At 38.6% G+C, this 27,189-nt stretch overlaps 1 protein-coding gene and 1 pseudogene across 2 annotated transcripts in view; both read left to right on the plus strand.

The window, feature by feature from the left end:
• Window positions 1-5,717: 5,717 nt before the first annotated feature.
• Window positions 5,718-27,189, plus strand: part of PPP1R12B (protein phosphatase 1 regulatory subunit 12B) — a 252,830-nt gene continuing 231,358 nt past the window's right edge. For both annotated transcript variants that reach the window (XM_004481913.3, XM_004481915.3), the window contains exon 1: window positions 5,718-6,338. In XM_004481913.3, coding sequence (XP_004481970.1) covers window positions 6,048-6,338 — 291 coding nt within the window. In that variant the 5' untranslated portion in view covers window positions 5,718-6,047. The remainder of the gene's footprint in view (window positions 6,339-27,189) is intronic.
• Window positions 24,223-27,130, plus strand: LOC131273072 (small ribosomal subunit protein uS17-like; annotated as a pseudogene).

The raw sequence follows: 27,189 nt of genomic DNA on the forward strand, positions 1-27,189 counted from the left end.
TCCACCTCCCATCTCCCCCTGCCCTTCCCCACACCCTTTGTCCATTATGTCCACTTTTCCCAATCCAATGCCACCTCCTCTATGTGGACACTGGGTTGGTTGTGTCCATTGCACCCCCATGTCAAGAGGAGGCTCAGACCCCACCTGGACGCTGGATGCAATCCTCCCATTTTCAGCCGTAATCACTCTAGGCTCCATGGTGTGGTGGTTGTCCCTCCTCACCTCCATCTTAGCTGAGTGTGGCAAGTCCAATAAATCAGACTGTAGGTGCTGGAGTCCGTTGAGGCCCAGGATCCGGCTATCACACTGTCAGTCCAGAGATCCAAATCCCCTAAATATATCCTAAACCCCAACACCAACCGCACCTCCAGCACATCAGCATGAAAGTCTTATGAAGGGAGATCCCATCCGAGTCCAGATTCATCACACATAAACACCATTTCCAAAGAGGGGCCATCTGCCCTGGCAGTTAACCCCATCGGCCATAGGTCTCCAGGATTGAATCCGGTTGAATCCTAAAGGAGATAAAATGAGAAGACAACACAGCAAAATCAGCAGGGTGGGAAGAGAGGGAAGGGGGAGAAATAAATCTTAAAAAAAAAAAAAAACCTAAACAAAACCAAACAGGTAACCTTGGGGGATAGTGAATTCCCTATCAATGAAAGTGTTCAAATGGAAGTTAGGTAATCATGTGCATAAGGGATCCTTATATTGGGTGGAAATTTGGAGTAGATGACTTTTAAGTCCTCCTCTGACTCAAAATGTATGGTACCTCCTGACTAAGGAAGTACTAGTTTTTAACTAAGCCAGCCCTGAATTTTAAGAGTTGCCTCTCTCAGAGTGATTGCTCCATGAGAACCCAGGGATGGCTCAGGCCTGACTGGAATCTGAAAGACATGGCTGGAACTTTACTAGCCTTGGAAATGCTATGGGTGGGGGGAAACTTCATCTCACTGTTTTCAGCTCATTGTGTGGCTTTGGAACAGTGGTGGTAAAGATGTATTGATCAGTCTATCCCTAAGTTTGTAAACCAATATAATTTTGGCCTCTGCAGTGATTTCTACGTTTAGTCCAGTTCTATGTTAAGTAGCAGCAGGTATGTTATCTCATCAAGAGACCCACACTTTCACTAGGACTCTGCCCATGATTCTATCCTAGGATACCTCTCATTAGTTGTAGAAACGACCAATTAAATCAGTTAATGAATTACAAACAAGGAATTCTGCGACTGGTCTAATTTTCAGTTATCTGCTAGGGTTTTGCATTTATTGTTAGTATTTACACATTGTAGTGAAGTGTTTTCTGTTTTAAATCTGGACTTGCTTCTTATTTTACTACTGTTACTCTCTGTTTTAATCTCTTTGATTTTTATTTTTTCTCCTATCTCAACTGTAATTGTACCTGCATTATAGTTCTGACTTTAGAACTGAAATTGGTTACTTCCTCGGGTGGTTCTCTGAGAAATGGGTGTTTAAAATGGCTCTCAGAAAATGCAGGGACTGTATTGAGGCTGGGAGAAAGCAGAGATGATATAATAAAAAAGCAAATACCTATAATTTTGGCGACCAAACTGAACGTGTTGGGGAAAAAAAAAAAAGAAACCTAAGTGCTAAGTGTTTAGTTTCCATTTGTCCACCAGAGGGAGGTATGCTAATTAGTGGGAAGAGATGCTAGACTGAAAAATTTTTGTGAACTGTACAGGTGTCATTGCTTTTTAAAAAATGTAGTATTCTAATGTTATAGTTTATTTTTTAAAGTGTGAAAAATTATTTTATAAAAATTTCTTCACTTTATAAAATATTGCATCATAGCTGGCTTATTTATACATTTAAAAATTTTACAAAATTCTATTTGTACACAGCCTGTTAAGATTTACTCATGTATAATTTCCCCCACCTTTAGAACAGAGTATTTATTTAGGAAATTTAAACTACAATATTTGTTTTTAATGGGTTGCTTGTATAAGTTTAGTCTCAGAAAAACTTTGTTTGGGAAAGATGTTTCAGGAAGTAACTGATAGGATTTTAATTTTGAAAAAATTTTGAAGTCATTGGTAGATGACTTCTGTTTTATATATTTTTTGAAGCATCATTTTGTGTGCTTTTTATTTTAAACTAAGCCAGTATATTAGTCAGCCAAAGGGGTGCTGATGCAAAAATACCAGAAATTTGTTGGCTTTTATAAGGGGTGTTTATTTGGGGTAGGAGCTTACAGTTACCAGGACATAAAGCATAAGTTACTTCCCTCACCAACATCTATTTCCACCTGTTGGAGCAAGATGGCTGCTGACATCTGTGAGGGTTCAGGCTTCCTGAGTTCCTCTCGGCTCAGCTCCTCTGTTTTCTCCACAAATTTAGCTTTAGACTATGAGCCTCTCTAGACTTTGCCTTTCTCCACAAGGTCAGCAGTAGACTATCAGGTGAACGACTCCATCTATCTCCCTGGGATTTCTACCGCGTCTAACGAGCTGTCTCCATTCCTCTGTGTTCTTCCCTAGGCTCAGGTCCTTTCTTCCTGGGGCTTGCTTCTCTTTCCTCTGTGTGCTTACTTCCTTGGGCTCCAGCTTAAGACTTTAGCATAAAACTCCAACATCAAAAACCCTCATCTCTGTCCTTTGCCATGCCTTTTATCTATGAGTTCCCATCCACCAAGTGGTGGGGACTCAACACCCTAATGATGTGGCCCAATCAAAGCCCTAATCATAACTTAATAACACCCAGGTACAGACCAGATTACAAACATAATCCAATATCTATTTTTGGAATTCATAACCATATCAAACTGCTACAGTCAGTTTAACTAATAAGTGTTACTACTTTTGGCAATCAAATAGCTGGAGATACACTGCTATTACAGTCTATTCCTCTCCCTCCAGCTATGTATACACTTAAATTATCCAAGGAAATTAGCTATTTATACTTTTCTTTAAAATCTCCAAAGTGAGTATTATATTCTTAGAAAATAAATTTATAGCACATATAACAGTATAGTTAGGAAGTACTTCCTGAAACTTCCTAGTATTGATATTAAATTCTTCATGTTGAAATTTAAGCCAAACTTCTTGGGAGATTAAGGATTTAACCTGTACTTGGCTAATTTTAGCCATTTATACAACTCAAGCTAGGTGGGGTTTTTTTTCTTTCCTGGTTCTGAATGCAAAAAGAATACACTTAAAGGAAATGCAACATTATTGATCTCTGAAAATTTGCCTCAGTTTAAAAATCCTTTTTAGAGGGCTAGTATGTTAATAAATTCTACAATTCAATTATACATACAATTTATGAGCAGCTATTGTGTACTAGGAAGGGAATATTTAAGTGATGTGCATGGACTATCAGGTGTGCTCCCTAAGATTTTAGCAATTTGTATAATGCTACAAACTTGCCCCTCTTACTTCTTGGTTTCCTTGCCAGATTGGCGATTTAGTTAATAATAGTTTCTTGAAAAGGATTAGATTTCTGTTTGGGTATTCTTTTCTTTCCAATTTAATGGTCAATGTTTCTTCTGTCCTTTGGAGAGAGTTCTATTTGAGAACTTGTGGGCACTTTCATTATTATTATTTTTTAATTAATTTTTTTCTCTTTTTTTTGTCTTTATTTTTTTAATGTAAAAAATATGCCCCCCACCCCCCTCACCCTATAACAACAACCTCCTCCGTCATCATGAGGCATTCATTGTACTTGGTGACTACATCTCCGAGCACTGCTGCACCTCATTGTCAATGGTCCACACCATAGCCCACATTCTCCCACAGTCCACCCAGTAGGCCATCGGAGGACGTACAATGTCTGGTAACTGTCCCCGCAGCACCACCCAGGACAACTCCAAGTCTGTGGACACTTTTAATTATCAGCAAGAGGCTGAGTTGGAATAAGAAAAGGTACCATGTTGCCAAGTTACAAAGTAAATCTCATAAAGAATGTTTAGTTGAAATAAATGATGTGGATGAACAGTTGTATGGTAACTGCCAATGAATGCAGTAAGGAGAACAAGGCTATATAAAGTATATACATATATTATTGCCCCTTTTTTATTTTTATGCACATTGTTATTTACAGTTCATAAAGATGTTGTGAGACTTAATCAGTATTTATACAGCATTTAAGAACACCCAACTAAACCATATTGTGGGTAGACAACAGTATTATTAAACAATGGTATATTGCCTTCATATATCACTTTTCATTTGAGGTTCTCAATTCAAGGATTCATTTATTTCCTCAGTGTATGAGGCATAGGCAAATGATTGCATGATATAATAGCCAGGGAAGTGTCTAGGCCTCCAATTTTCCTTTACAATGCCCTAATCATTTTTACAATAATTTTTAAATGAAGGATGTTGAACATACAGAAAACAATTAAAGAAACCAATAATTGTATAGGTTTTCTTTTTTTTTTAAAGATTTATTTTATTTTTATTTCTCTCCCCTTCCGCACCCCATCCCCGCCCCAGTTGTCTGTTCTCTGTGTCCATTTGTTGCGTGTTGTTCTTTTTTGTCTGCTTCTATTGTTGTCAGTGGCACCGGAATCTGTGTTTATTTTTGTTGCGTCATCTTGCTGTGTCAGCTCTCCGTGTGTGCGGCACCATTCCTGGGCAAGCTGCACTTTCATTTGCGCTGGGCGGCTCTCCTTATGGGGCGCACTCTTTGCGCGTGGGGCTCCCCTATGCGGGGGACACCCCTGTGTGACAGGGGACTCCTTGTGCACATCAGCACTGCGCATGGGCCAGCTCCACACAGGTCAAGGAGGCCCGGGGTTTGAACCGTGGACCTCCCATGTTGTAGATGGACGGCCTAACCACTGGGCCAAGTCCGCTTCCCTGTATAGGTTTTCTTTCATCATGGATAAAACATTGAATTCTATTTTGTCCAGATCTAAGGCCCTGGTGTTTTGTTAGTTTTAAATCATTGGGACAGATACAGGTTTTATAATTAAGTTCATTGTGAATATGAAAATGTCCTACCTGGTGCCTTAGGAGTTTAGTATTCTCCACAGCACCTTTCTGTAGCTTTGAAAATGATGTCATGACCGACAAGACATTCATTTTGTCTCCTGAGAATTTAAGATCCATGGATAGAGTACAGGAAGAGGAGGGATAAAGAAGGTAAATTAATATTTTTTGTGAGCTGATTTGTGTCAGGCTTGGTATCATGCATCCTTGCATATATTGTCTTATTTGATCCATATGACTTCCCTGTTAGGTATTATCATTCCCATTTTACACATAAGGAAATAAGCTCAGAAAAGTCAAGTAACTTGTCCACAGAAATGTGAATTCAAAGTTGTTTGCATTAAAGCTTATGCTCCTTTCACTATACCTGGATACATCATTTACAAGCTCTTTTCTGGGCCTAGAATAAGAGTCACAATGAGAGTATTTAAGTTTTGTATGTAATACTGTGTATATGTGTATGTTCCTTCCTCCCCTTCTCCTCCACGCACATTTACTATAATCATTACATTCTGGATTTATTTACACTAGATTTAGAACTGATACAAGAATTCAGATACAAGAATCTTTCGGGTACTTTATGTCTGTTTTTCTCACAAGAAAACAAGGATAATTACTGCTTCTTTTCCACTTCAAAGGAATGATGTGATAATTAGGGAGCTACTATTAGTACACACAAGAATAAACTACGACTCCCAAAATGCCCAGCGGAAGAGGCTGACTCCGGTCTGAGAGTCGATTCCAGCTTTAGGGCAAAGGTGACTTCGTTGTGTCCCGCGGCGACGTATCGAACAACCTGGGTCGTCTTTTTGCTGAGGCATCCAGGGATTTGTAGTTCCCTTAAGGTCACTGAGCGCCCTTAGGGCAGGTCGCTTACTACACGTCCCGTGATGACCCAAGGCCCGGGCAGCGCCTGCGTGTTGAAGTCAGGGAGAGTGCGGGCAGCGCTTGTGGCGGGAGGAGTAAAGATGGCGGTGCAGGGGTTTCCGTCTTCTGCGCCCGGCTGAAGCGCTGTGAGGGAGGCGGCAGCGACAACAGGAGCAGCGACAGCAATCTAGTGGTGGTAGTTTCAGCAGCAGTTGCTGAGGCCGGAGCAATGGCGGAGCTGGAGCATCTGGGCGGTAAGCGGGCAGAGTCGGCGCGAATGCGGCGGGCTGAGCAGCTTCGGCGCTGGCGGGGCTCGCTGACAGAGCAGGAGCCCGCGGAGCGGCGCGGCGCCGGGAGGCAGCCGCAGACTCGTCGCGGGAGCCCCAGGGTCCGCTTCGAGGACGGTGCTGTCTTCCTGGCCGCCTGCTCTAGTGGTGACACTGACGAGGTGAGAAAGCTCCTGGCGAGGGGCGCCGACATCAACACGGTCAACGTGGACGGCTTGACAGCCCTGCACCAGGTAACTCCCTTCTTGATATTATAGGCGTCCAGTCTCCTACAGAGGCGCCTGTGACACCTGCAAGCCGACCCCTGGAGAGGATTAGTGGCAGCGCCGAGCCACCTCTGCATGGACAGTTGGTTTTGTTCTTGGCCAGATTCCTCCACAAATCAAGTCTTTTTCCCACCCCAGGGTCCTTACCTTTAAGGACTAGTGTCACCTAGCCGCCTGGTCAGTGTTTGTATTTCCCTCCACCTACTTATGTTGTCATGGTTACTCATGATTTGGTGCCTGGTGTTATCGCTGTAGATTAGTCATCTTCACTTCTGTATGGTTGGTGTGCCTGTACACACCATATCACCATACGAAGTCAGTGTTATTTGTCAGATGCCCTTTAAGAAAATTCTGTTTTCTGTTTGTGTGCTCCCATTATAGAATATCTTAGATCACTTGAAGAGTAGATGCCTATACAAGCAGATCTTTTGAAACGCTACATCTTGTTTTGCCTGTTTGTGGGACTTCAAAAACAGTTTGTCTTCTCCAGGATGTAGCTCTTAAAACACTTCTAACCTCCTTGTTATAGGAGTCTTATTTTCTTTCCAACAATATTACCTCCCTAACAGCTTCTTATGGAGAGAATCAACCTACTGAATCACTTATGTCTTTTCAGTACCATCGAAATAATCTTTCCATGTTTCTTTTTCCTAAAGCCCTCTATTGAAATCATATACTCTTATGTATAGCTACTGTATATGGATTGTGGATGACATGACAGTTCTGTGCTTGATAATACTAGTTTCTCCTTATGCAACAGTATTTTGTATATACTGACTGCCATAACTAACTCCACCCTCTGAAATAGAACTTCATCAGTGATTTTGGTTGACTGAGAGCTGGACACCAACTCTGTTTTTCTTCTTTTGCTGTCTGTACAAAATGAATGTGTGAGCGTGAGAATCCACTTCTAATTAATAATTCAATTTTATGTCAAATTGCTTCCCTAAATATATAAGCTAATAGCTTAACATTACTCCTCACCATGATTGCAACCCTTCTCTTTCAGATTGAGGAGAATTCTCCTCTATCCACCCTGTCTGTATCCAAAGTTTTCTGCTCATAACATTGCCCCACCTAAGGTAACAATCAACATTTGTATACTGCTTTGCAGTTTAAACAACTGTTTAATAAGTCTTTCCTCACGTAGTTTCAGTAAAGTAGGTGAGACAGTTGGTATTGTTATTCCCATTTTACAGATGAGGAAACTGAAGCTCATAGAAATTGTTACTTGTATAAGGTCAAATAGGAGAGCAGTTGCACTTAGGTACAGATTTTTCAGATTTAAAGTCAAGAGTTTGATATTCCAAAGTAGAATATAAAATAAGATAGAGAGCCAGATTCATTACTTTTAATTTCTGAACTCTTTGGCAAGGATAGTTCTTATTTTTTCAAAAGTATTTGGCTTTAGATCTGAATTTTGGAAAAAATCATTTAATGGATCAATGGAGGACAGAAAAATGGAGTTCAGCTTTCTAGTCCAGGTGTTTTTTTATGGGGGGGGAGAGGGATTGAACCTGGGATCTCATAAGTGGGAAGCGGCTGCTCAACCACTGAGCCACATCAGCCCCCGTGAGTTGGTTTTTTCATTTGTTTGCTTGTTGTTTGTTCTTGTTTTTTTTTTTAGGAGGCACTGGGAACTGAACCTGGGGCCTCCCATGTGGGAAGCAAGAGCTCAACTGCTTGAGCAATATCTGTTCACACAGGTGTCCCTTTTTGAATCACTATTCTATCAAAGCACAGTTTTCTTAGTATAACTCATAATCCTGTTTCTTTTAAGGTGACTCTGTTAGCTGAGGCTGGGCCTTAACATACACATTTTAAGAGTGCCCTGAGAACAGCAGCTACTTTAAGATCACTCTTGGTAGATCTCTTTTCCATACCTGATAACACTGTATGATGCATTCTCCTAAGACAGGCTTCCTTTGTGCCTTTCCTTCTCTCTTCATTACCACTCAAAATTGTGAAGTACAACTTCTCTCAGTTCATATACTCTTCACATTCAGTAATTTCTTGAAATAGAAGAGAAAGGACATGACAGCTATGGAATTTCTTTTTTTAACGTCAGCAAATACAATATAGGCAGTTCTCCCCTTCATTTACAGGCCTGGCAATGAGTTGAATCAAATATGCAGTAACACCACTACACATTAGGCACATTCAGTTAAAGATTAAATTGCTCAAAGATTTGAGGTCAAAACAAGCTTGTGGAGGAAACTATCTTTTTGTTTGAATCAAGACAATAGGCCTTAATTGGAACTCTTTTACAGGTCAGAAGAACTCTTTTTTAATATATATACTTAATTAAAAAAAAAAAGATACTTAGATTACATAAATGTTACATAAAAAATGTAGGGGATTTCCATATGATATGCCCCACTCACTGTGCCTCCCACAATTTCCCACATTAACAACATCCTTCATTAGTTTGGTACATTTGTTACAATTGATGAGCACATATTGGAGCATTGCCATTAAGTGTGGATTATTGAAGAGCTCTTAAGGTACATAAAAATTATTTTCAAAATGTGAGTCTGCAGCCACCAATAGCTGAACAACTTACTTTATGACAGATTCTCCTTCTGTGAAATGGAGACTGCTACACTTATCTGAATTATTTAAAGTATCTGTTATACAAGTGTGATATAAATTTTATCTGGATAATTGTTTCCTTTCTCTTCTTTGTTTTGGCCATGATATTTGACCAACTGTGGATTATCATCCTGGCATTGGAAGAGACCCCTAGATGATATGAGGGGATGTTTTTTTCTTCTCCTCCTACAAGGTCACAGTAGACAATTTGCACTGCAGGTTGTGATGCCTTGATGCTACTTTTGACTTAGAGTCCTTTCTTTTTTGGCAGCCTTTGCTCAGACCACGAGGTGCTTGAGTCAAAGATAACAAGCTCCAGGGGGCCTATTAATAATACTTGAAATAGACAAGGGTAAGAAGCATCTCAAAGGTTAGACTGTCTCTAATGAAAGCCTTGGAAACTGTTGTAGGCTAACTAAATTTGAAAGAATGAATTAAGATTTGGTGTGTATGTCCTTAGTATCCTAGAGTCTTCAAAGAAAAATCTATTAATCTGATTATATAACCCTTGAAAACACTTGTTTGCTCACAAAGGAATTCCCATTTCACTTAAGTGTATATACTTTATGTTAGGAATAATTAACATGACTATAATAATTCTCTGTGGGCTGGTACTTTAAAAAATTTTTATTTTTACTTTTTTTTTTTCAAGACTGTTTATTAGTGCAATCTTTTTTTTTAAATTTTTTAAAGATTTATTTATTTATTTAATTCCCCCCTCTCCCCCGGTTGTCTGTTCTCTGTGTCTATTTGCTGCGTCTTGTTTCTTTGTCCGCTTCTGTTGTCGTCAGCAGCACGGGTATTAGTGCAATCTTGATATCCTTAGCATTATGATCTTGGGTGCTCCAGGTATAAATATAGCTTCTTAGAAACTATATCTATCAAATTATTGGCCAAGTATTTGCTTTTGGAAAGGAGATTTTCTGGGATTTGTTAAAATGAATGCCTGCTTGTTCATTCAGCATATTTTGTATTGGCACTTCTATCTATGCTGTGTGTGGTGGGAAATACAGCTATCAGTATAGATAATATCTCTAGTCCAGTCTGATCAATCTCCATTTGAAGAGATTCCTAGAATACTAGAATGATTCTATACTTGATTCAGAAATCTAGGTTGCTGTGTGTATTAGTCAGCCAAAGGGGTACTGATGCAAAGTACCAGAAATCTTTTGGCTTTTATGAAGGGTATTTATTTGGGGTAAAAGCTTAGTTACAAGACCCTAAAGAGTCCAACTCAAGGCTGCTTTCTCACCAGAGTCATTTGCCACATGTTGGAAGAAGATGGAGAGTGATCTCTGCCTGGTCTCTCCTTCTTTCTTCCTCTTAGGGCTCCTTGGGCCCAGCTTCTTCAGCTCTCAACTATAGGCTGGCATAGGGTTCGTCTCAGGGCTTCCTATATCAGTCTGGTATAGGGCTTGTTTCTTTCCAGGCCTTATCAGCTGCTTAGCTGCTCTGTTCTCGTCAGCTGCAAACTCTCAGGCAAATGGCTCATCTCTCTTCCTGGGACTTTAGCTGTTTGAGCCTTCTCCTTTCTGTCACATGGCAGGACTGAAATGACCAAGTTCTCTCCTCTTCTGTGTCTTCTTGAGGGAGCGGCCATTTATATCTGCCCACTAAGGGGGCAGGGACTCAATCCCAAGTCACTGGCTTTGATCGAATCAAAGCACTAATCTTAACAGGTAATTTAATCAAGACATGTCAACTGAATCTAATGCATCAAAGGTGATCACACCCAAAGGAACAGACCAGTTTACATAATTTCTCTTTTGGGGATTCATAAATAATCTCAAACTGCCACAGCTGTGTAATGGTCTTAGGGTTCAAGTTTGGATCCTCAGGGTCACCCCAGGCTGGGATTCTACTCTTAATAGCCTCTGTCATTCTAGAGCTGCTTCAGTCTTACCTTAGCCTCAAAGAGATTAAAGTGTTCTATTTCCCAGGAAGAGAGGTGGACATAGAGACAGATGAGGGGAGGAGGAAAGGCAGGGCAATTTATATTCAGAGTAAGACATAAGTCATCATATAGTAAAAGACCAAGATGACAATGTGTTTAGTTCAATATAAAATAGTATGTTATTGTGTGTCATCTTGCATGGTAAAATAAAACTTGTTTTCTTAACTCTTTTATTTTAAATGCTTTACTTATTCCTCTAATAGTTCCATCTGTGAAGAGATTTTGCCTTACCCTATCTATTGATGAATTCTCCTTAGTGTTGGAACCCAAGGCAATATGGGATTCAGAAGATCCTGCTAGCTTCTTCATTATTGTGAAGCTAGAACAGTTATCGTGAGTCACTTTAGTAGCTTACCTTCAGAATGTTTAATATGTTGCACTGGACTGTGCAGAGCACTTACCTGGCCACTTGCCTTATGAACATTAGTACCAAGTTTCCACACCAAAATGGACTTCATAGGCAGATTTGGAAATTAGGCTTAGTTTTCTTTTCTTATTTTTTATTTTTTTTTGTCTAGGCTTAGTTCAGGGTGTTTTTTTGTTTTTGCTTTTGTGTTTTTTGTGGGTGGGGGAGGTTGGAAGTGCAAACGCAAGTAACTTTTATTTGCTCTCTAGTTAAATTTTTTTACCCTATTATCTTAAAGTCCTGCTGAGTTGCTATGCACCACTATTTGGGCTATGGAGTTTTTTTTCTATATGAATATTTAAATATTTCAAAGTAAGTAAGATGTCAGTGTGTGTAGGTAAATACACTTTTATGAAGGGTATTCTGCTAAAGGTAAGAAGTTAGTAACTTAAAATGGTCATTATTTTTTTCAAATATTTTAAATTAAGATTTATTTTATATACAGTAAAATTCAACCTGTTTAATATAGAGTTTTATAAGTTTTGAAAATACTTATGGTGCTGTAACCACCACCACAAACAAAATATAGAATAGTATCATCACTTCAAAATTTCCTTTGTGCCCCTTTGTGACTCCTCCCCCTACTCACAGCTCATGGCAACCATTCATCAATTTTCTTTCCCTATAACCAGAATGCCATATAAATGCTGTCATACAGTATATAACTTGGGAATCTGGCAACTTTCATTTACCATAACGCATTTGATATTCACCCATGTTTTTGTGTATATCTGTAGTTCATTGCTTTTTATTGCTGAATGGTAGTCTACTGTATGGATGTACCAGTTTGTTTATCCTTTTACCTGGTGGTAGACAGTTGGGTTGTTTCCACCTTTCTTTAGTAATATAAAGAAAGCTGCTATAGACATCTGCATATAGGTCTTTGTGTGAATATAATTTTTCATTTTACGTGGTTAATGCCTACATGTGAGATAACCAAGTCATGTAATGACTTAAGTTTATAAGAAGCTGCCAAACTGTTTTCCAACATGGCTCTACCATTTTGCGTTCGAAGTAGCTATGTATAAGCGTTCTGTTACTTTGCATCCTCACCAATGCCTGGTATTGTCTGTTTTTAAAACATTTTAATCCGTTTTAATAGTTCTGTAGTGGTGAGTTAAAATGATTTAGTAATACTAGTAGTAATAATAGCACATTTTAATCCGTTTTAATAGTTCTGTAGTGGTGAGTTAAAATGATTTAGTAATACTAGTAGTAATAATAGCAGCAGCAGCAACGGTTGTGGAGGTAGTAGTAGTATACTCTGAGTCAGGGCTGGTTCTAGGTGCTTTTAATATATTCAGTAATACTGAAGACAACCTCATGAGGTAGGTACTTTTATACTGTGTGCATTTTACAGATGGGAAACAGACCCTTCCCAAGGTCTCACAGTTTATAATTGGCAGAGCTAGAACTTGTTTAAGCCCAGGCAGTTTGACTGTAGAGTCTGTGCTCTTGATCCTATATTACATTGCCTCTTACTAGGCTATATTGCCTCTCATTGTAAAAAAAATTAGAATATAAAACTATAAAGGAAAAATTGAAAAAAAAACCTGTAATCAGGCTACTCAGAGATAAACACCATTAAAATTTCAGTGTATTCCTTTTAGGTTTTTCTCTGAATGTACATTATATTGAGTACCTACATATGTTAAAATTTCAGTGTATTCCTTTTAGGTTTTTCCCTGAATGTATATTATATCGAGTACCTATATATGTGTATATATGAATATATGTTTACAAAGTTAGTATCATATACTTTGTTTCTGATTTTTTCACTTAATTTTGTAATAATTTTTCTATATCATCAAATAAGATTTGATAGTATTTTATAAATAAAATTTTGTTGAAGTATATCATTCATACTGAACATACATAAATAATAATTGTATAGTAAAAGTTGTGAACTTACAAAACAGTAGGCATATCATTATTTAGGGCTCCCATAAATCACTGCCCACACTGACACCTTGCATTGTTGTGAAACATTTGTTACAAACTTTGAAAGAGCATCCTTCAGTTATTACTACTAACTGTAGTTGATATATTATATTTGGTGTATTTTTCCCCCAACCCACCTAATTACTAACATCTTATATTAATATTATACATTTATTATAGTTTATGAGAGAATGTTCTTGTATTTGTCCTGTTAACCACAGTCCATCTTCTACCATTGGGTTCCCTGTGTTAGTCAGCCCCATGCTTTGTGCATTCCATTCAAAATGTATACTCAGTGGCTCTCATTGTCATCACAGAGTTGTGCTGTCATCGCCTCAGTCAATTTTAGAACATTTTCATTACTCCAAAGGAAAATTCCCATACCCCCTCATGCCTCCCTATTGTTGTCCCTTAGAATTGATATAATCTCTTCTTCCCATTGCTGCAGAAATATTACAGTATTACTGTTAATTATAATTCATAAGTTATATTAGTTGTAATTTTCCCATGTATCACCATATTTTTAACATTTTGTGAAAGAAGAACATTCTTATATTTGTACTATTAACCAGAATCTTCATCCACCACTCAAATCACTACGTTATACAATTCTCTAGATTATTCTCTAGTTTCCTTTCAATGGACATTTGTGTCCACAGACTACCATTTTCAGGCACAATTTCATTTATAAAGCAGCAGCGTTAGTTGAACACACTATAACATCAACTCTGTTCATTCCCACAGTTTTACAATAAATCTTGTTAAAAATTCTATGTACATTGAGCATCAGCTCCCAATCTCAAACCATATTTATTTTATTAGTAACCTATGCTTGAGAGTTTACTCATTATGTTTAGTTCACATTGGTGAGACCATACAATATTTGTCCTTTTGTGTGTGGATTATTTCATTTTCCTCAAGGTTCATCCATGTTATCATATGCATCCCTATTTCATTTCGTCTCACATCTGAATAGTATTCCATTGTATGTATATACCACATTTTGTTTATCCATTCATCAGTTGATGGACATTTAAGTTGTTTCCATATTTTAGCAATTGTGAATAATGCAGCTATACACATTGGTGTGCAAATGTCAGTTTGTGTCCTTGCTTTCAGTTCTTCTGAATATATTCCTAGTAATGGGATTGCTGATCCATATGGCAGTTCTATATTCAGCTTTTTGAGGCACTGCTAACCTTTCTTCCAGAGAGGCTACACCATTCTATGTTCCCACCAACAGTGAAGGAGTGTCCACTATTTCTCCACATCCTCTGCAGCACTTGTAGTTTTCTGTTGTTTTGATGATGCCCATTCTATAAGGTGTGAAATGGTATTTCATTGTAGTTTTTTTCAAAAATTAATTAATTTATTTCTTCCTCCCACCCCCCAGTTGTCTGCTCTCTTTGTCCATTCTCCGTGTGTTCTTCTGTGTCTGCTTCTATTCTTGTCAGTGGCTCAGGAATCTGTGTCTCTTTTTGTTGCGTCGTCTTGCTGCATCAGCTCTCCATGTGTGCGGCGCCAATCCTGGGCAGGCTGGACTTTCTTTCACCCTGGGCGGCTCTCCTTACAGGGTGTCCTCCTTGCGTGTGGGGCTACCCTATGCGGGGGACAGCCCTGTGTGGCAGGGCACTCCTTGCGCGCATCAGCACTGTGTGTGGGCCAGCTCCACACGGGTCAAGGAGGTCCTGGGTTTGAACTGCGGACCTTCCATGTCGCTCTATCTGTTGAGCCAAGTCCGCTTCCCTCATTGTAGTTTTGACTAGCATTTCCCTAATGTGTGATGTTGAACATTTTTTCATGTGGTTTTGGACCATTTATATTTCCTCTTTGGAGAAATGTCTATTCAAGGCTTTTGCTCATTTTTAAATTGTGTTGCTTGTCTATTTATTGCTGAATTGTGTGATCTCTTTATATAACATGGAGATCAAACCCTTGTTGGATATATTTCTGAATATTTTCTCCTATTGATTCTACTGCCCTTTTTACTGTCTTAAGAAAGTCTTTTGAGGAAAAAAAGTGTTTAATTTTGAGGAGGTCTCATTTATCTATTCCTTCTTTCATTGCTTGTGCTTTGGGTGTTTAAGAAACTACTACCTACCCATGATCTTTTTTTTTTTTTTACAAGAGAAAAATTTTTTTATTGTGCTTATAGTATTCACGATGACTGTAAACTCCTTCAGGGTAGAGATCTCCTGTCTTCACAGGATCGACTTTATTCTGTGCAGGGAGTAAATATCAAATTAAATTCAAGTTCACAGAGCCACGTCAGCTAGACCACCAATGGGTTGCTGCTTTAAAAAGTATTTTGATATCAACTTTAATAAACTGATAAGAATGTCACGTGAATTTTGGCCTGTGAACTGGTCCTTCAAAAGTGATTGACTTTAGGGGCGGTGGACTTGGCCCAGTGGTTAGGGCATCCGTCTACCACATGGGAGGTCTGTGGTTCAAACCCTGGGCCTCCTTGAACTGTGTGGAGCTGGCCCGTGCGCAGTGCTGATGCACAAAAGGAGTGCCCTGCCGCGTAGGGGAGCCCCATGCTCAAGGAGTGCGCCTCGTAAGGAGAGCCGCCCAGCGCGAAAGAAAGTGCAGCCTGCCCAGGAATGGTGCCACACACACGGAGAGCTGACACAACAAGATGACGCAACAAAAAAAAAACAGATTCCTGTAATGCTGACAACAACAGAAGCAGACAAAGAAGATGGAGCAAATAGACACAGAGAACAGACAACCGGGGTGGGGAGGGAAGGGGAGAGAAAGAAATAAATAAATACATCTTAAAAAAAAGTGTTTGAATTTATTTTTCCCTCCTTAAATTTGTCAAAATGGCTCCCTTCCAATCTTGCTTACATTCTCCATTTGCTTGGCAAGCTCTTTTTTCCCAGATAACTGAAGAGAATGTTTGGATGAAAGAGAGGGGCAAGCATCAAATGTCCAGAAGAGGAAATTTCCGTCTCATCTCGGTCCACTGGAATTGCTTCGTGGGAAGGTGTTTTCTCCCTAACTCCCCATACCCTCATCTGCCCCAGGCCTTCCTTCCTGCCTACCCCTTCTCTTGAAGATGAGAGATCTCGAAGATGTTTTCGTACATTTTCTTCCAGAAGTTTTTTGGTTGTAGTTTTTATATTAAGGTCCTTGATCCATTTTGGGTTAATTTTTATATAAGGTGTGAGATAGGGGTCCTTTTTCTCTCCTTTGGATATCCAATTCTCCCAGCACCATTTGTTGAATATACTGTTCTGGCACAGCTGGTTGGACTTGACAGCCTTGTCAAAAATCACTTGACCATAGATGTGAGAGTCTGTTTCTAAGTTCTTGATTCAGTTCCATTGGTCAGTATGTTCATGTTTATGCCTGTACCATGCTGTTTTGATTTTTATTTAAAAAAATTTTTTAACAACTAGCTAAGTAATATCCTTGAAGTCAGGAAGAGTCCTCCAACGTCCTTCTTTTTAAAGACATTTTTGGCTATTCTGGGCTCTTTACCCTTCCAAATAAATTTGATAATTGGCTTTTCCATTTCTGCAAAAAAGGCTTTTGGGATTTCTATTGGGATTGTGTTGAATTTGTAAATGGATTTGGGTAGAATTAATATCTTAATGATATTTAGTCTTCCAATCCATGAACATGGAATTTCCTCAAGTTTATTTAGGTCTTGTTTGGTTTCTTTTAACAATATTTTGTAGTTTTCTGAATATAAGTCCTTTATGTCCTTGGTTAAGTTATTCCTAAATATTTGATTCTTTTAGTTGTTATTATAAATGGAATTTTCTTCTGACTTCTTCATCATAATTGCTCATCAGTAGTATATGGAAATACTGCTGATTTGTGTGTATTAATCTTGTTTCCTGCCACTTTGCTGAACTCTTCTATTAGTTCTAGTAGCTTTGTTATGGATTTTTTAGGATTTTCTAGATACAGGATCATATCATTAGTAAATTGTGATAATTTTACTTCTTCCTTTCCTATTTGGGTGTCTTTTATTTCTTTGTCTTGCCTAATTGCTCTGGCTAAAATTTCTAGCACAATATTGAGCAACAGTACTTTGTGAGCATTCTTCTCTTGTTCCTGATCTCAGTGGGAAAGCTTGCAGTCTTTCACCTTTGAGTACAGTGTTAGCTGTGTGTTTTTCAAATTTGTACTTTACCATATTGAGGAAGATTTTCTTTTCTTGTCTTTTTTTTTTTTTTAAATAATGTTTAGCCTTTATTTTGTTTTGTTTTTCCAAAGATTTATTTTTTATTTATTTCTCTCCCCTTCCTCCCCTCTCGTTGTCTGCTCTCTTTGTCCATTTGCTGTGTATTCTTCTGTGTCTGCTTGCATTCTTGTCAGTGGCACTGGGAAATCGCTTCTCTTTTTTGTTACATCATCTTGCTGTGTCAGCTTTCCCTGTGTGTGGCACCACTCCTGGGCAGGTTGCACTTTTTTTGAGCAGGGTGGCTCTCCTTATGGGGCGCACTCCTTGCGCATGGGGCACCCCTACGCGAGGGACACCCTTTCGTGGCACAACACTCCTTGCGCGCATCAGCACTGAGCATGGGCCAGTTCACTACATGGGTCAGGAGGCCCTGGGTTTGACCCCTGGACCTCCCATGTGGTACGCAGATGCTCTATCACTTGAGCCAAATCTGCTTCCCTGGAAGGTTTTCGAAGACTGTTTCAATCTCCTTACTTGTGATTGGTATATTGAGATCTTTTTTTTCTAGTGTCAGTGTAGATTGTTCATGTCTTTCTAGGAATTTGTCCATTTTGTCTATACTGTCTAGTTTGTTGGGGTACAGTTTTCATAGTATCCTAATATGATTTCTCTTGTTTCTGCATGGCAGTGGTTAATGTCACCCCTCTCATTTCTGATTTTATTTATTTGCATCTTCTCTCTTTTTCCTTTGTCATACTAGCTAAGGGTTGGTTGATTTTGTTGATGTTCCCAAAGGACCAAATTTTGATTTTGTTGATTCTTTCTCTTGTTTTTTTGGTTCTCAGTTTCACTTATTTCTGCACTGTTCTTTCATTATTTCTTTCCTTTGGCTTGGTTTGGGATTAGTTTGCTTTTCTTCTAGTTCCTCCAGGTGTTTACTTAGGTCTTTAATTTTAGCTCTTTCTTCTGTTTTAATGTAAGTATTGAGGGATATATATTTCCCTCTCAGCACTGCCTTTGCTGTATCCCAGAGGTTTTGATATGTTGTGTTCTCATTTTCATTTGTCTCAAGATATTTACTGATTTCTCTTGCAATTTCTTCTTTGACCCATAGGTTAAGAGTGCTGTTTAATCTCCATATATTTGTGAATTTTCCCTTTTTCCATCTGTTGTTGATTTCCAGCTTCATTCCATTATGAGCAAAGAAAGTGTTTTATTTAATGTCAGTCTTTTTACATTTATTGAGCCCTGTCTTGTGATCCCACATATAGTCTATACTAGAGAAGAATCCATGAGCGCTGGAAAAAAATGTATATCCTGTTGTTTTCAGGTATAACTCTCTATAAATGTTTTTTAGTCTAGTTCATTTATCATATTATTCAAGTTTCCTTATTTATCCTCTGCCCAGATGTTCTATACAGTGCTGAGAGTGGTATATTGAAGTCTCCAACTATTAATGTAGAGATGTCTATTTCCCCTTCAGTTTTGCCATTGTGTGCCTCATGTATCTTGGGGCACCCAGGTTAGGTGCATAAATATTATAAATATTTCTTCTTGGTTAATCACTGCTTTTTTTTCTTAATACAGTTGATTTTTAAAAAAATTTCTTTCCCCTTACCTCCGCCCCGCCCCAGTTGTCTGTTCTCTGTGTCCATTTTGCTGTGTATTCTTTTTTTTGGTCCATTTCTTTTGTCAGTAGCACAGGAATCTGTGTTTCTTTTCTTGTTGCGTCATCTTGCCGCGTTAGCTCTCTGTGTGTGTGGCACCATTCCTGGGCAGGCTGCACTGTCTTTTGCACTGGGTGGCTCTCCTTATGGGGCGCACTTATTTTACGTGGGGCTCCCCTATGCGGGGGGGCACTCCTGCATGGCATGGCATTCCTTGCGTGCATCAGCACTGCATGTGGGCCAGCTCCACACGGATCAAGGAGGACGGGGGTGGGGTGGGGGAGGGCGGTTTGACCTGCAGACCTCCCATGTGGTAGACAGATGCTCTATCCACTGGGCCAAGTCTGCTTCCCTAATCACCGCTTTTATTAATATATAATAACTGTCTTTCTCTCTTATAACAGTTTTCAAAATTATAACAGTATTCAATACTTATAACAGTATTCAAAATTTATTTTGCCCAATATTAGTATCACTACTCCAGATCATTTTTGTTTACTATTTTAATGGAATATCTTTTTCCAGTCTTTCACTTTCAACCTGGTTGTGTTCGTACATCTGAAGTGAGTCTCTTGTAGACAGCATATAGATGGCTATTTTAAAAAATCCATTCTCTCAGCATATGTCTTTTGATTAGGGAGTTTACTCCATTAATGTTCAATGTTTTTACTATAATGCATTTCTTACTTCATCCATTTTATCATTTGGTTTTCCATTGTCATATCTTACTATTGTCTATCATTTTATCCTTTAAGTTACCCTTACTAATTATCTTCATTTCTACACTTTTCTCCAAGTCTTTCACCCCTGATTTTTCCTTTCATGCTTTAGCACTCCCTTTAGTATCTCTTATAAAATTGATCTTTGGTAATATACTCTTTCGGTTTTTGTCTATGAAGATTTTAAACATTTTCGAAGGGCAGTTTTGCCAGATGAAGAATTCTTGGCTGGCAGTTTTACTCTTCAGTACCTTAAATATATCATACCACTTTCTTCTCACCTCCATGGTTTCTGATGAGAATTTGGCATTTTGTCTTATTGTGGTTCACTTTTATGTGATGCATTGCTTTTCTGTGGCTGCTTTCAGAATCCTCTCTTTATCCTTGGTATTTGTCATTCTGAATAATAGGAGTCTTGGAGTAGGTCTATTCATACTTATTCTGTTTGAGGCAGGTTTTCCTTCTTGGACGTTGATATTTACGTCTTTCATAAGGGTTGGGAAGTTTTCAGTCATTTCCCTCAAATGTTCTTTCTGCCCCTTTTCCATTCTTCCCCCCCAGGACATAGATAACACATATGTTTATGTGTTTCTCATTGTCATTCAATTCCCTAAGACACTGTTCCATTTTTCCATTCTTTTCTCTTTCTGTTCTCCTGTCTTTTCAAGTTCAGATGTTCTGTCCTTGATTTCACTAATTCTGTCCCCCATCAGTTCAAATCTGCTGTTGCATGCATCTCATATATTTTTGATTTTATCAATTGTGTCTTTCATTCCCATAAGCACTCTTACTTTTCTTCAATTTTTCATGTTCACCCAGTATGTTTTTAATATCCTTTGTCTCTTTAGTCATGTATTCCTTCAATTCCTTAAATTGAGTTAGGAGATTTGTGTGATTTCACGTAATAGTTATCTTAAATCTTGTGTATTTTCAGGATTTTGGGTTTGTTTATTTTGCTGGACCATGTCATCCTTTTTCTTAGTATGACTTATAATTGTTTTCTGATGTCTAGGAATCTGAATGTACTCTGATGGTCAGTTTCTCTCTCTTGCTTAGTGGTTTTGTTTCACAGCTCTACTTTGGTTTTGGTTCAACTTATTCCAAGTCTTTAATATTTCCCAGCTTAAACTATGAAAATATGGCCAGGGACTCACTAATGAGATGCCGATCAGCTCCCAGGAGTTTGAGACAGTAGACATCTAAAAGCAGTTTTTCTCCTTGCAGTTTCCTAGCTAGCTAGCAGATTGTGCTCTTTGGTGAGTTTTTCCATGGAGGTGACTCTTTCACCCTCCACTTGCCTATGATTCTGGTCTGGCCAGAGCTGATATTTAGAGCAGTCTCTGCTGGCCAAATTCACTGAAGAGAAATCATTCTTCACCCTATGTTGCACCCTTCTTCTTCCCAGAGAGGAAGATGTCTGTTCCTATCAGTAGAACATGGGTTTTATCCAGGCTGTTTGCCTTGAGGGTGGGGGATGGGTGTCATTCCTGACTGCAGTGGCTAGTAACTCATGGTTTTTGTTTTGGCTTCTTCATCTCTCTGTCCCTTGCCTTCCTGGGGATGTGCAGCACTGTCCTAAAGTAGGTCCCTCAGACAGCTTTTTGCCCTCCCTCTGTTGTTTTGTGAAAGAGTTGAACCATGCCTATCTATTCCAACCCCGTCTTCCTGGAAGTTCCTCCCTGTTGACTTCTGAAAGAAAACAAAAATGCTAGATCTACCATCAATATGATTGTGATTATAAATTAGGACCCAAAAATATATGAGAAGACTCCTAAAAAGCTGATCTCTGGCTAGGTCAAGGAGTTTCATTATTTATGAGGTGAGAATATTTTAAGTTATTAAGCCTGACACTATAGACAGGAAGTTTATGTCTCTATTACTGATGCTGATTAACTAGTTTTAATTATGTTGCCCCCCCAGTTCTGACTGGGCGCATTTCCCACTCATTAGCACTTTCACTGGAGGACCCCTGGGGGGGCAGTGGTAGAGGTTAGTACCAATGAAGAATTTCTTCTCCATTCATTTTCTTGCATTTTTTTATTGAATGTATATACTGTGGCTGACACAGTACTTGTTACTTGCTCTTTAGCAGTTGACACATTTGAGAAACAGAATTGAATTTTGGGAAGCCTGTCGAGAAGAGCTGTTTCCTATTATCAAGTTTACATAGTGATTTTCTCTTCTAGTGGTCAGGCTCTTTGGGGTGCATTGGGAAGTAGTACTATTTGGTGTTTGTGACTATTTTCATCAGTGTTTATGGATGAAAATTATCATATTTATACCTGCTCTAACTAAAGATGGTGAATGAGGGGTGTTTGGGATCTTTAATAAATTTTTAGTGGTTCAACACAGTAATAATAAACCTTAAAGTTTATTATTTTGTTTTGTTTTTTGATTGTGAGTATATTGTCCCCCCCCCTTTTGTTTTTGATGTGCAATTTAAAAGAAATGTTTTCTTAAGTCCTAGATATTAGATTGTAACCAGTTTGTGGATATTTTGGGGTCTTGAAGTTTTATCAGGGATGCAGAGTTTATAATTGTTTCATGAGATAAATCAATCGGAAAACTGAAGCCTTGTTCTCAATATTGAAAATTGATCTGCATGTGACTTCTAATGAAATTTTGAACTTCATTGTAGCTATATAGCTTTAGTATGGGTTTATGAAAGAATTAAAAAATGACTTTATATTTAGTATATACATAAATGCCTTACTACCATGACAGTCTGTTGGAATCTTATTCTAATGCAAATCTGGGAAGTATTCTACAGTGCCATCATGTAAATATCCATCATATTTCTTGCATGAACTATGGCTTTTACATATGAATTTTTGGTCTAGTGACCCACTTTCTTTTAATTATTTTTAAAAACTTTTTTATTATGGAATATTTCAAATATACAAAAGTGCAGTGAGTAATATAATGAGCTCTCAAAAGTTATTAACTAATGGCCAATTTTTTAAAATCTAGAGATCCTTCTCTCCACCCCCAATATACTGGATTATTTTAAAGCTAATCTCAGATACCATATCGTTTCATTGGTAAATATTTCAGTATTCATCTTTAAAAGATAAGAATTAAAAAAAAAACCCCACAATTCCATTATCACACCTAAAAATGAAATACTTAATATTAAATATCTAGTATTTTAAAAATGTCCCTGATTGTTCACATATATATAACAATTGGTTTTTTCAAATAGGATTCAAATTATGGTCTGCATTGGTTGATATGTATTTTAAGACTCTCTTAATCTTTGGTTTCCTTCTTATTTATTTACTTTTCTCTGCATCTTTTTTACTGAAAAACTGGATTGTTTCTACTGTAGAGTTTCCTGCAGTCTGGATTTTGCTGACTGCATGCTTGTGGTGTTTAACATGTTACTTGGTTCCTTGTATTTCCTGTAAATTGGTAATTAGCCAGAGATCTGACTGAACTTCAAATTGTTTTGGCAAGAGTATATCATAGGTGGTGGCATGTGCTTCTGTGAGAAAGCACATCATGTCTAGGTATCTCTCTTTTTGTGGTTTAGTGGCCTCTGGTAATCATGGCCTAACAATTTTGAAATTTCAAGCCAGCCTTGACTATACCTGAATTCTATGAATTAATTCTTCTAATTATCATCATACCTCCTTTTGTTGAGTTCTTAATTGGGCTACAAACAACCGTTAAATGTAAATAATGAAAGTTGTGAATAAAATGGTTCACATAGGTACTGGGTATTGACTATTGCAAGGCTTGACATGGTGCCCAGCGTTTAGATTAATGCCCTTCACAAGTATGCATTTATCACTGATGTAACAGTGGAGTAAGCTTTCTCTACTGTCTTTTCATATCTGTTCCATTAACTGTTAACTGAAGTTCCTCTTATTTTGGAGTATTGTTCAAAATTCCGGTTCAGCAGTATGGTTTTGTTACCCCCTCCCCAAGCCAACCACCTATCCTTGGGCTTCATTTTAAAAGAAAACTTCAAAGGAAAGCCCCCAAAGAAAACTGAAAAACTAAAGAGACAGGTAACTTGGTTGTACATGGGGAAGAGAGAGACTTTCTTCATAGGCATTCACCTTATAAGGGAGGAGATAGGAAGAGAATATTATCCATTTGACCTATATCAGTTTTGGGCAGTCTGCTGTGAGCAAGTGATGTACTTGTCTTAGAAAATGGAAGTGACATTTGGAGTATTCATATGGAGATTGGATTGGCTGGCTTTTTGTTGTGCTCTTTGAGTCTGAGGAGAGAGCTGTCCTTCTGATTGAATGTGAATTTCATAATAAGGTATATGGTTTTATGAGCTATGTTTTATTTATAAGGGGACATTTCACAGGAGGTAGGTTTACTTTATTTTCTGCTTCTAGGCAACATTTTTGCCACTTTTCTTGTTTTAGTTATTTTAATTTTTTTAGTTGGTTCAGGCATAGCTTATGAGATATTACTAAAAGTGCCAAGGCAGAGTGTTTTTGGGTCCTATGGAAGCAGCTTCACTGTTTTATAATCATGCCTCTTGTACTGATTTTCATTGTTCCCCTTTGACAGTAAATAGCATGAAAAATTAGGTCAAAAGAATGACTCACCTCATTATAAGTCACTAGGGGCAATGGAAAATTAATTTGAAGGAAGAATGACTACATTCCATCTGTTGAGAATCATTTCATCTGATGGAGAGCACAGGGACCCAAGTGAGAAGTTCCATCCATTCATGTCTTACCTCGCCACATGGTGCTATCAGAAAAATTTTACTACTAGAAAGCTAAATGCTGGGGAGCAGAGGTGGCTCAAGTGGTTGAGTGCCTGCTTCCCACAAGGGAGGTCCTGAGTTCAGTTCTCCAGGCTTCCTGAAAACAAAATGAACACCAAGCGAACAAAAAAAACCAACTCAGGGGAACTGATGTGGCTCAGTGGTTGAGTGCTAGCCTCCCATATACAAGGTTCTGGGTTCAGTCTCCAGTCTCAGTACCTCAAAAAAAAAAAGAAAAAGAGGTGGCAGACTTGGCCCAGTGGTTAGGGCGTCCATTTACCACGTGGGAGGTCCTCGGTTCAAACCCTGGGCCTCCTTGACCCGTGTGGAGCTGGCACATGCGCAGTGCTGATGCACGTTTAAGGAGTGCCGTGCCACACAGGGGTGTCCCCTGCATAGGGGAGCCCCACGCTCTAGGAGTGCACCCCATAAGGAGAGCTGCCCAGCGCTAAAGAAAGTGCAGCCTGCCCAGGAATGGTGCTGCACACATGGAGAGCTGACACAGCAAGATGATGCAACAAAAAGAAACACAGATTCCCGTGCTGCTGACAACAACAGAAGGGGACAAAGAAGAAGCTGCAAATAGACACAGAGAACAGACAACCGGGGTGGGAGGGGTAGGGGAGAGAAATAAATAAATAAATCTTTTTAAAAAAAGAAAGAAAAAGAAATTTAAATGTTTTAGTAGATATTTAAACAGGCAACATATTTGTTTTTGGTTGAGAATGGAGATTGTTTGCCTTCCTGCAGCTGTCTGTGCTATATAGCCAGAGCATGACTCAAGATTTTTATAGGGGAATAACTTTGAAATATAATGAATTCTATCCTTCTGTTTCTAATCAGTATCTAAATTGTTATAAGAAGGCTATTATCCACGTTTTTTTTAATATCGAAAGAAGAGAAATTTCCTGTCCTGTCTCTATAATGCAATTCTGTGGTTTGAATCTGTAAAAATTTGAATGATCCTTTATTAATTTTTTTGCCAGATATTTATTAAGTGCTTCCAATATGCCAGATCCTGTAGTAGATGATGGAGTACAAAGATGAATAATCCCTGACCTCATGGACCTGCAGTTAATGAGAAACTCAGTTTTTAAGATATAATCTGGTCCATATCCTTCCTGTTTAATGTTGAATCCATTTCCTGTTATCTTGTCCCTAGTAAAAATGGAGAAAAGGTATTGATCATCATCTACACATTTGCCTTTGTATATTTATGGTAATCTGGTCCTTGTCCTCAGCCTTCTTGAATCCATCCCTTTAGTTTAAGATCAATTTCCAAATCATTAATCATTTTGATGTCTCTCCTGTAGATTTCCAAGGTCCCCTGTTACCTTTGGGCCCACTGACTCAGTGATAAGACTCAGTAATGCCTTTACCCCTGGGGACCGCCACTAGGTGAAAGGTTATATCGTACGATTGTATGAAAGTATAGAGCTTCAGAACTCTCCATATGTATCTATTTAATTAGATGATTATCAACTTCCAGGACATTATAGCAGAAAAAGTTGTAGAGACAACATCTGGTCCATCTCTGTTTTTATAAATGAGAAATCTGAGGCCTAGAAAGAAGCTAAAAGAATATCAGAAGCTCTTTTTTTCAGGCAGCTGGGGAGATGGTGGACATTCAGACTGAGCATGCCTGCCAAAAGCAGCCAACAATCTTCCAAAATAAGAAGAGGGTCCTGCTTGGAGAAACTGGCAAGGAGAAGCTCCCACATTACTACAAGAATATCAGCATGGGCTTCAAGACACTCAAGGAGGCCACTGAGAGCACCTGCATCAACAAGAAATGACCCTTCACTAGTAACATCTCCATCTGAGGTCATATCCTGTCTGGCATGGTCACCAAGATGAAGATGCAGAGGACCATTGTCATCTGCTGGGACTACCTCTACTATATCTGCAAGTGCAGTTGCTGTAAGAAGCGCCACAAGAACATGTGTGTGCACCTGTCCACCTGCACAGGGATATCCAGATCGGCGACATCATCATGGTGGGCGAGTGCCGGCCCCTGAGCAAGACTTAGCACTTCAATGTGTCAAGGCCACCAAGGCTGCCCAGCACCAAGAAGCAGCTCCAGAAGTTCTGAGACTGGACACCTACCTGCCCCATCCCTGCTCCCCTAACCCTCTGCTCAGTATAAATAAAGACTTATTTTCCCGTCCACAGGAGGGGAAAAAAAAAAAAGAGAATAAAAGAAGCATCAAACAGAAATAAAGTATAATGAAATATTCTATCTGTAAACAAATGATCAAATTTCTGTTTGTTATCTTTTTTATGAAAATATGTTTGTTTATAAGATAAACATATAAACTTTGAGAAAAAGGTAAATGTTCTCCAAGTTCTTTTGAACAACTCTTGAAGAAGGATCATATATTATGGTTGTCTTTCTTTCAAAAACTTCAAAATATTTCTCCTTTGAGTCAAACAGGGAAGCCATATCCCTAAACCAAGGTAGGGAGTTGGAGGGGATGACCTTCACTGTAATAGAAACATCATAGTATAATTTACATTCCAAGAGAATTGATATAAGGGTACTTTTAAGTATTGGTTTCACATTTGATTTATTCATTTCTATATTTACTGCTAAGAACATAACATTAAAGCAAAATTATTTAAAAGGAAAACCATTTGTACATTTACCACCCTAACACATAAAC

Source organism: Dasypus novemcinctus, chromosome 13, assembly GCF_030445035.2.
Source record: "Dasypus novemcinctus isolate mDasNov1 chromosome 13, mDasNov1.1.hap2, whole genome shotgun sequence".
In the NCBI taxonomy this organism is placed as follows: domain Eukaryota; kingdom Metazoa; phylum Chordata; class Mammalia; order Cingulata; family Dasypodidae; genus Dasypus; species Dasypus novemcinctus.